The 11,978-nt window shown below is 41.3% G+C and overlaps 2 protein-coding genes across 2 annotated transcripts in view; one reads left to right on the forward strand and one right to left on the reverse strand.

The window, feature by feature from the left end:
- The window catches only part of LOC134796795 (alpha-actinin, sarcomeric), a 52,750-nt gene extending 42,772 nt beyond the window's left edge, over positions 1-9,978 (forward strand). Inside the window, exons 13-20 of the mRNA XM_063769016.1 lie at positions 611-706; positions 1,083-1,271; positions 2,272-2,399; positions 2,822-3,000; positions 5,103-5,225; positions 6,462-6,568; positions 8,196-8,351; positions 9,121-9,978. Coding sequence (XP_063625086.1) covers positions 611-706; positions 1,083-1,271; positions 2,272-2,399; positions 2,822-3,000; positions 5,103-5,225; positions 6,462-6,568; positions 8,196-8,351 — 978 coding nt within the window. The 3' untranslated portion in view covers positions 9,121-9,978. The remainder of the gene's footprint in view (positions 1-610; positions 707-1,082; positions 1,272-2,271; positions 2,400-2,821; positions 3,001-5,102; positions 5,226-6,461; positions 6,569-8,195; positions 8,352-9,120) is intronic.
- Positions 9,979-10,999: 1,021 nt separating this feature from the next.
- Positions 11,000-11,929, reverse strand: LOC134796888 (uncharacterized monothiol glutaredoxin ycf64-like). The gene is made up of 2 exons (XM_063769091.1): positions 11,576-11,929; positions 11,000-11,314 (listed from the first exon to the last, which is right to left on the reverse strand). The coding sequence occupies exons 1-2, from the start codon at positions 11,829-11,831 to the stop codon at positions 11,130-11,132; spliced, it is 441 nt and encodes a 146-aa protein (XP_063625161.1). The 5' UTR covers positions 11,832-11,929; the 3' UTR covers positions 11,000-11,129.
- Between the last annotated feature and the right edge of the window lie 49 nt (positions 11,930-11,978).

The following is an 11,978-nucleotide window of genomic DNA, read 5'->3' on the forward strand; positions in this document are numbered from 1 at the left end:
AGAAGCTTAATGTAAATAGTCACGTGACATTTCGTACCATCTGTTATCGCAATAATTTTTTTCCTTGTGTTTGGCGTTTGTCGATATACGACTATAATTTTCGCTAGGCACTCAGATAATTTATTTCATTCATAGACAAAGAGTTAGCTACGTTTCACTTTATAATTTACCTGTAACAAGAAATACATGAAATTATACAATAAGAAATGGAAAGTTTTATAGCAGAGCCGATTCGATTTGAATTGCTTATTAATTTTATTTGCTCTCTCATAAAAAAAAATAAGAAACTTGTTCTTACCTTAGGGTGGTATTCCACCTATCCAATTTTTTTGTCCAATGTCATTGCGTCTCACTCTCTCATTAAACAAAATAAGAGATGCAATACACATTGGACAAAGAAATTGGACAGATGGAATACCACCCTTAAATATAGATCAAATACGCAAACAATATCTGCGTGAGTGATATTAATGTCGTATCTTAATTATATTTTTTTGTTTATCTTGAGTCGCGGAAGAACTTCTTTCTCCTTGAGTTATAACGGTGTGTTATATAGGTATGTGGTGTGATGCAGTTATAAAGGTGTTTTGAAAAAATATGCGTGTTCCAGGCGATAGTGAACCTGGTGCACCAAGTGGAGTCCATCGTCAAGCAGCACCAGATCCCCGGCGGTCTCGAGAACCCCTACACCACCCTCACTGCACACGTAAGTCACCATTTTATGTCACCTTACAGTTCTGGAGCTAGATCCGGCTCGGAGAATTATTTACAAAGCGCAGTTAATACAATATGACACGAAAGAATCCCTTTCGTTCGCCAGATCAAGTACCGGAACTGCATAAAAGGAGTATAAATAAACAAGTGTTAGACTTCTTGAACTGTGTTTACAGATGTTAAAGTAACATACAATAGTTAATCCTTTTTTTTATTTCTAAATAAATTTGAAAGTAAAACTAATAATCTAGAGAATAATGAATGTGCGTTTGAATGACGTGCCAGCCAAGGCTCGGAACTCGCATTAATCGTTCGTGACATATGATATGTTCTTCAGAACGGGTTTGAACGTTATGTAATGTTTGCAGGAGCTGAACCGCAAGTGGTCGGACGTGCGGCAGCTGGTGCCGCAGCGGGACGGCACGCTGGCGGCCGAGCTGCGCAAGCAGCAGAACAACGAGACGCTCCGCCGGCAGTTCGCCGAGAAGGCCAACGCCGTCGGACCCTGGATCGAGCGCCAGATGGACGCCGTCACCGCCATCGGCATGGGCCTGCAGGTAACACACCACCTACAGAATAACGAGACCCTCCGCCGGCAGTTCGCCGAGAAGGCCAACGCCGTCGGACCCTGGATCGAGCGCCAGATGGACGCCGTCACCGCCATCGGCATGGGCCTGCAGGTAACACACCACCTACAGAACAACGAGACCCTCCGCCGGCAGTTCAGCGAGAAGGCCAACGCCGTCGGACCCTGGATCGAGCGCCAGATGGACGCCGTCACCGCCATCGGCATGGGCCTGCGGTAACACACCACCTACAGAACAACGAGACCCTCCGCCGGCAGTTCGCGGAGAAGGCCAACGCCGTCGGACCCTGGATCGAGCGCCAGATGGACGCCGTCACCGCCACCGGCATGGGCCTGCAGGTAACACATCCTAAAGAATTCTCACTTTCTGGCAAAACCACTGCCTGACAGCTGAAAGTCACGACCACCCACTCACTAACTTTTATTGTCTTTGTCGCTCGCTAGACTGTGCCTTAATTACTGGTCGGAGCAGTTGTGAGCTGAGGGCACCTGAATAAAAGTTATATAAGTACCAGTGGTATACACACACACATTTCCGTAGCCCCACATTTATTTTTGAAAACTTAATTATCACCGGATGGTCAAGTGGTCAGTATCAAATTTAACAAATGCCTTTTGGACTGAAAAACTTACCATGGGTGATGCAACTGTTAGAAGACACTGCAACCCTATGGATTTTTCCTCTAAAATCGGACATCACCAATTTCATATTTTTGTTGAGTATTATTAGTAGTAGACGTAGTAGTGTAGTATTATTTGTATGATGTCCGATTTCAGAGCCAAAATCCACGCTGCGTAGTTCGCAAAAGGCAACTTGATCGTTTTTGAAGCTTACTCTTTTTTACAGGAATCCAAGATGCACCAAAAGTTAACGTGTCCTATGTCATTACTTACTTACAGTTAGATAATTCCCAATCTCCTTTGGGGATCATTTGTTGTTTAATGTTTATGATTATTGATTTATTTGGCAGGGCTCGCTAGAAGACCAGCTCCGACGACTGAAGGAGTACGAAGCCGGCGTGTACGCGTACAAGCCGCACATCGAGGAGCTCGAACGCATCCACCAAGCGGTGCAGGAGGGCATGATCTTCGAGAACAGGTACCCTTATCATATCTTATTATTTCGGTGGCCCTTGCGGATACACCTCGAGCCATTGGGATGTTTTGTGCAATCACCCCCTCAAGAGCAGTCTACCTACCAAGCCTACCTACTAGGTGTAGGGTACCTAGAGGAATTCATGTTAACACTAAAGGCCAGCTAGTGTGCGGCACAAGCATTTATGTACTGTACTGAATATGCTTGTGCCGTACACTGGTGGAACCCTGCCCTAAGACAAACAAATTATTCTTAACCATCATGTAGGTACTATCCGGGGTATATAGGTATTATTGTCACAATTAACTAACCTTTTAAACTTATTAAACTGTATTGCAATGAGATAAGGTGCAGCGAAAAATCTAATAGTCAACAGCGACAAAGTATCATCTCCTCACTTTTATAACCAATAACACCATGTGCAGGTACTCACAATACACGATGGAGACCCTCCGCGTGGGCTGGGAGCAGCTGCTCACGTCAATCAACCGCACCATCAACGAGGTCGAGAACCAGATCCTCACGCGCGACTCCAAGGGCATCACGCAAGAACAGCTCACCGAGTTCCGTGCTTCCTTCAACCACTTCGACAAGAACCGCACTGGTGAGAAAATAGACCTTACGTCTTTAGGATAGGACTCAATATGGTTTCATCAACCGCACCATCAACGAGGTCGAGAACCAGATCCTCACGCGCGACTCCAAGGGCATCACGCAAGAACAGCTCACCGAGTTCCGTGCTTCCTTCAACAACTTCGACAAGAACCGCACTGGTGAGAAAATAGACCTTACGTCTTTAGGATAGGTCTCAATATCGTTTGAGCAACCGCACCATCAAAGAGGTCGAGAACCAGATCCTCACCCGCGACTCCAAGGGCATCACGCAAGAACAGCTCACCGAGTTCCGCGCCTCCTTCAACCACTTCGACAAGAACCGCTCTGGTGAGAAAATAGACCTTACGTCTTTAGGATAGGACTCAATATCGTTTGAGCAACCGCACCATCAAAGAGGTCGAGAACCAGATCCTCACCCGCGACTCCAAGGGCATCACGCAAGAACAGCTCACCGAGTTCCGTGCTTCCTTCAACCACTTCGACAAGAACCGCACTGGTGAGAAAATAGACCTTACGTCTTTAGGATAGGACTCAATATCGTTTGAGCAACCGCAACATCAAAGAGGTCGAGAACCAGATCCTCACCCGCGACTCCAAGGGTATCACGCAAGAACAGCTCATTGAGTTCCGCGCCTCCTTCAACCACTTCGACAAGAACCGCACTGGTGAGAAAATAGACCTTACGTCTTTAGGATAGGACTCAATATCGTTTGAGCAACCGCACCATCAAAGAGGTCGAGAACCAGATCCTCACCCGCGACTCCAAGGGCATCACGCAAGAACAGCTCACCGAGTTCCGTGCTTCCTTCAACCACTTCGACAAGAACCGCACTGGTGAGAAAATAGACCTTACGTCTTTAGGATAGGACTCAATATCGTTTGAGCAACCGCAACATCAAAGAGGTCGAGAACCAGATCCTCACCCGCGACTCCAAGGGTATCACGCAAGAACAGCTCATTGAGTTCCGCGCCTCCTTCAACCACTTCGACAAGAACCGCACTGGTGAGAAAATAGACCTTACGTCTTTAGGATAGGACTCAATATCGTTTGAGCAACCGCACCATCAAAGAGGTCGAGAACCAGATCCTCACCCGCGACTCCAAGGGCATCACGCAAGAACAGCTCACCGAGTTCCGCGCCTCCTTGAACCACTTCGACAAGAACCGCACTGGTGAGAAAATAGACCTTACGTCTTTAGGATAGGACTCAATATCGTTTGAGCAACCGCACCATCAACGAGGTCGACAACCAGATCCTCACGCGCGACTCCAAGGGCATCACGCAAGAACAGCTCACCGAGTTCCGCGCCTCCTTTAACCACGTCGACAATAACCGCACCAGTGAGAAAATAGACTTTCTCTTGTTGTGTATAGGACTCAGAATTGTCTTCAAAAGTAGCCTCACAATAGGCCCCGTGCATGAACTATAGGGGGCAGCATAGGAGCCGTCAGATTTTTGGCGCAAGGCGTAAATGTGTCGTTTATGCTTCCGATATAGCCCACAAGATGGCAGAACCTACTATGCACAAGGAAACGTACCGACGATAACGGTAGATAGCACTTGCTTTGGCAATGTACATGTGCACATATGTTTCCGATTCAGGCCACAAGATGGCAGACCACAGACAAAACATCCTCCAGACTTAGCATAGTCGCGCTACCCCCTCTGCCACGCATACGGTAATTTTACTCCATGTTCGAGTCGAAAGTGTCTTTGTGTGACGTCCGTGTCTTTGAACGGACCAATCACGGCACGGGATTTCGCTCACCTCATCCCGCGCACCCCCGCATTTTTGGCATCATCGTTTGCATGAAATAATTGCTCTAAACTCGGTCTAGAGGATTCCTAGTCTATGTGGCAGACCCTCCAACGCGCCCTGTCCCTATAGTGTCAGCGAAAGTAGACTTTATAAAACTGGCCACTACTTACGTAACGTTTAGGTTGAGAATCGCTCAACATGTTTTGATCCTTATTGAGGATCGTCATCTGAAATTCCACCTGCGAACGTGGCCAAACCGAGGCGGTAGAAGTGGCACTTTAAAACTGAACCGTATGCACAAATAAATAAAGTCTACATTGATTTGTTCCAGGCCGCCTCGCCCCCGAGGAACTCAAGTCGTGCTTAGTGTCGGTCGGCTACAGCATCGGCAAGGACAGGCAAGGAGAGCTCGACTTCCAACGCATCTTGGCCGTTGTCGACCCCAACAACACAGGTAAAAACGACTTTAATACTATGGTGTTAGAGTTCATTATTTGTTAATAATATCTAATTAATTAATAAAGTTATTAAGCTTGTAGGCGTCTCCACAATCCTCTTTTTACACTTCATTGTTGCCATCCAATATTTACTCGTACCTACTTTACGAGCGTTAAATTTACTTTTCACCACACCAGCTCGGAAAGGCTTACTTTACACTTCAAAAACTGATAGCAAAGTTGCATTTTATTCACATGTGAGGCAAAGTAATCAAATACAAATTTTGAGTTGTTTTCTTATGTTTGCTGGTAGAATTGACTTTTAAATGATTATTTTGGATGATAAATATTTAATAACATTCATTTGGATTTGATTTTGTGTGATATTTTACATATAATATTTGCTTCGAGTTGGTGTGGTGAAAAATTTTGTTTCACTCTGGGGCAAATTTTGTTTAACCCTCGTGCTTTGAAACCCTCGCAACGCTCAAGATTCCATTTTTCGAACCACTCGCTACGCTTCAATTTTGGAATCTTTCGCTTGCTCGGGTATCAATAGCACGAGCGGTTAAACAACAACTTTGGCCCCTTGTAAAACAAATAACTATTGTTGACTGGACGACGCGTTGTTATGTAAGATAAAAGAAAGCGGTTAAAATATAAAGAACTGCTACACAACAATCAACAGTTTTTTAAGCGGGATAAATCCGTCACAGCTGAATCCGCAATTATATATATAGTTTGGCAACATCACTGTAACTATTACATTTCTATATACATGCATAACAATAAAATGATTTTGTTGCCAAATACTTATGTCGTATCGAAAAATGCAGTTATGCAACTTACGCTAAGGTCGGAAGAAAAAACTTTATTGCAAGGTGCATTAAGGTCACTTTTCGTATCTTATTGCAAGGTGCTTTAAGGTCACTTTCGCATCTTATTGCAAGGTGTATTACTGTCTCTTTTCTACGAAACAACATAAATGATTATTTGCAAATTTAGCTTGGATTATAAGAACTACATCAGTTACTTGCATTCTGCGCTTCTGTCGCTTACTTTTATTATACCTTTCTGTTGAATTACGTTACCTTATCCTTCCCACTTAAATATTTACGTCTCACACATGATTTTTCCTTGGCTACCCTTTACAAGTTTACAACATTCAAATCAAACACTTTTCTTGTCACATACACTTTTTATTAATGAAAATTGTATGTAATAATAATAAACCAATTTGTATTTTTGTTTAGGTTACGTGTCGTTCGATGCGTTCCTGGACTTCATGACTCGGGAATCCACAGACACAGACACCGCTGAGCAGGTCATCGACAGCTTTAGGATCTTAGCTGGTGATAAGGTGAGTCTTGATCATCATTACAATACCTTAAAATTAAATCTAAGGTATACAATTTCCGTACCTTGTCACAGTGACAATAGTATGAGGTCCCTAGCGAATCTCATATTGATTGTTATCATGACAAGGTACGAAATGGTGCTGAAATTAAATTCCTTGATCGTACATGTCATGTATAAACTTACGTCAGCAGGCATTAGCCTAGGTATCAAGTACTGGGACGTTTAACCTTACCTATACCTACTGAAAAAGCCATCATCCACTTGTGAAGTGGTTTAAACGCACAACATACCTACATAATTAATTTTTCCTGTAAATAACATTACTCAAAAAGAAAAAACCGAAATTAAAATCCGAAAGAGCCGCATGCGGCTTGCGAGCCGCGGTTTGACGACCCCTGAGTTAGTAGATAATGTAGATATGCATGAGAATCAAGATGTATGAAAAACCTCCCTACTGTACCTATTCTTGTTCGGCTGTTGCATGGCGGTGGCGATTTTCCTACGCGATATTATTTAGTTTATTTTTGGATTCGAAAACATCACTTATTCAGATTTATTTCCGATTAATCTCTCAAAAATGTCTTCCCGAAACAGATCTTAAGCGAAATCAGTAATGCAATAACTCGTGAGAAATATTTGCAATGATTTACAACCGAACGAGTTGCCGCGCCAAAGCGATTTGCGTTTGTTTGACGTCAGTATATCATTGAAATACATAATGCATCGACCGCTCCCGTTGGCGATGACAATCAATCAGTTTGAGCGGTTACGCACGCTCGACTCGAACCGAGGAATCTCGCGCCAAATCCGCATGTCCCGTACGGAGTTCCAAAATGCGTGTATTTCGTGTGAATCGTGTGCATTTCGTATTTCCTCGCCGCCACCGCCTCCGCCTCCGCCGCCGCCACCTCCGCCGCTTTCCTCGTCACGAAATTGACTGTTAAAATGTGATTTGTTTGGACGCAGTGAGCGCTAAAGTGAGTGAAGTTTAAGAAGTAGACTACGTCATTGCAGGTAGAAATAGTACGGCTCGTGCCTACGCAGTAGTTATCTACATAACTGTTCACGACATTTGAAGTGAGGTTCCGCAATGTGTCACGATGAATAAAAAAACAATTTGGAATATATCTCTGTCGTCAAACCGTAACATCGTTTTACAGAAATAGACTAACAAATTCATCTTTCTCAGGGTTAACGCTGAGTCAATTTTGACAAGACGCATTCAAAACAATTTTCCGCGCAAAGCTTGACGGAGCCCATGATCAAAGAAAATAGTTTAAGTGGCTTACACTCAGGGTGTGACATAACACATAAGCTTACTTGTTCAATCAATGAAAGAAAGATTTTAGATGACACACGCTTGTGTCCCCCACGTGACCGCTGTGTTTCTTCTAGTTATTAGTAACTCAACTTCAACTTAGGTTGAAAAAGAGGCTTAAACTTTTTCTTCGAACTTGGCTGGACACTGCCGTGTGTTTAGAATGTATAGGATACGTGTGTCTAGATTTTACGTCAACGATATGTTACATTTTTGCACCTTTGGTACTAAGTAATGTATACGTATAATTGACGTCTTGTGTACCATGACGAAGCCTTAGCGGTATTTGTAAGCAAATCGTTGTTGGCAGCCGTACATCACGGCGGAGGAGCTGCGCCGCGAGCTGCCGCCGGACCAGGCGGAGTACTGCGTGGCGCGCATGCCGCCCTACCGCGCCGGCGGCCCGCCCGGCGCGCTCGACTACATGGCCTTCTCCACCGCGCTCTACGGCGAGACCGACCTCTAGGTACATGGCACATAACAGGTTCTGTCTGCGGATGACCGTCCATAAGGACAGTGGCGTAGCGCAGTGGCGGCAAACCGGGCAAAATGCCACGGGCTCCTGGCTACCCCACACCGGTCAATGATCGTGTACTTTAATTGTTAACCTATTTAGTTACCTTAGTTCAATACACAAGTATGCTATAAAATGTCCAATGTAAAATCTAGATGGGTGGAAAATTAATGCCCTTGACTGTACTCTTTATCATAAACTAATCAGGCCATTTAGGCCATCAACAAATAACTGCTCGCTTTATCTCGTCGGGTGACAAGCAAAAGTCACTAAGTACTATCAAAAAATTAAAGTAACAATGCACTTTATTACACTTGTAACACGGTTTATTGTCCAATAATTTCAATGGTGTTAGTTAGTGAATTTTGCTCGTCACCCGACGATCTATTCTTGAAATGTGCTGTACGTATTTATTATGTGAATTAATGACCGGATTTAGTAGATTTTTTTAACTAAGTACCTAATAAAAAAACATGATCAGGGTCAAAGAAATAACCCTTTTCTTTCGTTTCAGTCCTCCGTTATTTATAGACTCAGCGAATACGAATGACCTAGACTTTTCTACTGGTGTTAATCTTTGAAAATGTTTAGTGGCACTTCCAACAAATATTCTGGCCTCCTTCCAACTTGGTCCAGTGCCTAATATTGTTTTGACTATTAATAATAAACTTTCGTATATATTGTGTGCTCTTATTTTCTAGATACTAAAATGTGTTCTCAGACGCAGGTTGATCGAGTCGCGTCATGATCATCTCATCGGGAGCAGCCACAGGATGCCGCGCCGGCCGCGAGGCAGACATGTTTCCCTTACGTTGACGGCTAGCCCTATTCTGCTAACGTAACGCAAACATCATCTGCCGACACTTAATATTTAATACAGTCGTGTATAAACTTAAGTATGTGCAATGTTCAAACCAAAAATGCCATTAACTTTCACACCGTTACTCTTCTCCCTAATGACTACTATAAACTTTGGCTCAAATCAGAGAAATCATATGTAGAATACGTTTTCGACATCTCTATTTATACACTAGTGTTAGGTATTTTTAACTTTTATATGAAATTCTCAGGGAAGTCACAAAACATTTATTTGTAAGATGGAAATGGTGCTAATGTTAGGCTTGACTAATGTGTGACACCAAAATAAGACTCATTCACGTTGTGAGAATGTTTTTGTTATATTTTTTTATTTATAAGCAAAATATTATTTATACAAGTTCATTTTAATTACTGCCATTAGTAATGTATAGTCCTTCGATGGTAGGTACGTAAAGTTTTAAGCTGTCTAAATTCGTAAATGCAGGGAAGTGTCACACAAATTATTTATATCATAGATTGCCATAGCTTGCCTGCATCTATTTATTTATCATTTTTTATATGATTATCGTTTTTGAGAGTATTTTTATTTGAGTACTCTAAATAAATGATCTGCCATATTTGTCTTTTAATAATGACTGTGTTGATAATCCAACCAATATCGTATGAGAAAGATTGGCACAGTAAATAAGAATGAATTATGTGCCCAAAAAGTATACTAACTCGAATGTACAGCTAATTTAATAAAAAGCTCTTAAACACATTGTTTCTTTTTATTCTCTAATTGAGACTATCACCTAGATAAGTACAGTCAGTTGCAGAGATAGTTATTGTCCCCTTGCAAACAAATTTTTATGCACGGGGGTCAGCTATCATTGTAGCTGACTATATCTGTTTACTATCCTTTGCCAGATGGTGCTAAAAGAACTATGCAAGTGCGCACAATTGTATTCTGTTGAAAATAATATACAACGTAATCTTGATGGCTCATGCTTAAATCATCTAAACTGATGACAGTGATGACTACACATCGGTAACTCGTGGCATTTAGGTAGCACTTAAAAGATTAGTTTAATTAATTCCTTTTTTTAGTGGTTTCTTTTTCTCGACTTGTATAGGAAGAACATTGTCACATCACTAGTCTGTTAGAAACTGTCAAGTGCCACGAGTTACCGATGTGTGCTCATCACTAATCTTTTAAGTGCTACCTAAATGCCATGAGTTACCGATGTGTAGTGATGACTATTGCCATTTGAGGTCCATGTAAAAGGATTGCAAGCAAATAGTTTGGTAAATGTGTTCAATAAAATAATTTAAAAATTGAATTTTGAAATCATGTTACCTATTTGTAGAGAAAAATTATTTCATTACATGACCATTAGTGACATTTTCAACCAAAAGGTTATTTTAATTAAAGTAGTTATTGTCAGTTGTCAATAAGACGCGATTTGCATATAGGCTTACTTTGAAATCAACCTTATTGACAACCATCAATGATGTGGTACCTTTTGATTGAAAACGTCACATTATTCTAAGTTCACTCGAGCAACAAAAATATTGAAATCGGAAACTCAAGAATCATTTGAAATGAAAATTATTTGTAATTTATGTATTAAAACAACTTAAGTATCATAAAATCATCAAAATTGTAGAGTTGGGACTTAAACGTAATTTGAGGTCTGTCCATCAGCACTTCAGCATGGAATTTGTTTCCACAATTATTTTTGTCCGACTCCTCTTGACTAAAACTATTTATCTGCGGGGAGCTAAATAATACAACTATATAGCATTAATATCTATTACATACGTCAGTCACAACAGGTGAGATAATCAATAATGATAAATTAAAACAATAATAGGTATATAACATCTTTGAGGACCTTATAAATTATGCTACATAAAGAATTACCCAAATCACTTGGCTTCTTCTTTTTTGTTCTCTTCCGCTGTCAGCAGAGCGCTTTTAATGCCAACCTTCTTCAGTTCTTCAACAAGTTCTCCGGATTGGTGCATTTGCAACATGATGTCGCAGCCTCCTACAAACTCTCCATTTATGAATACTTGTGGAATTGTCGGCCAGTTGGAGTAATCTTTGATGCCTGAAATATTACCAGAAGAAAATCATATAATTAAAAGCATATGTACAAAATATTGTACAAATTCAAATTTATTTGAGAACTTTTTGGAATAATAGAAGGTTCCACATTCTAAGATAAAACAATTGCATTGGGAATTCTGGAGGTTAACTTAACATAAACAAAGTGGAAAGATAATCTTTTGAGTATCTAAAAGAATAACAGTTAAGTTTAAACGTAAGAGATCTGTCAAGAGTTACACAACTGAACTCAATAATTTCTAACCCTGTCGAATATCTTCGTTCGCGAGGACATCGTGGCTGTCGTATGGCACCGCGTGCATCCGCATTATCTGCACAACAGCGTTACTGAATCCACATCTCGGCGCATCAGGAACACCTTTCATGAAGACTACCACTTTGTTGTTTTTCACCAATTTATCAATTTTTTCCTTAACTCCAGCATCCGCAAAAGAACGGCATGATATTTTTAAAGCATTATTATATAATGGCATAACACTTCTTCTAAATAAGACGTTCATTTTGCTCGGGAATTTAGTAAACAACAAAATATTTTAAGAAAAAATATTTTAGTCAGAAGAAAACAATTGAGTTTTTAGGTTAGCAATGACAGTGACATTTCAAAATTGAATGCACGAATGAATGAAACTAAGATTCAAATCATTCAA

This window comes from Cydia splendana, chromosome 14 (assembly GCF_910591565.1).
Source record: "Cydia splendana chromosome 14, ilCydSple1.2, whole genome shotgun sequence".
NCBI classification, from domain to species: domain Eukaryota; kingdom Metazoa; phylum Arthropoda; class Insecta; order Lepidoptera; family Tortricidae; genus Cydia; species Cydia splendana.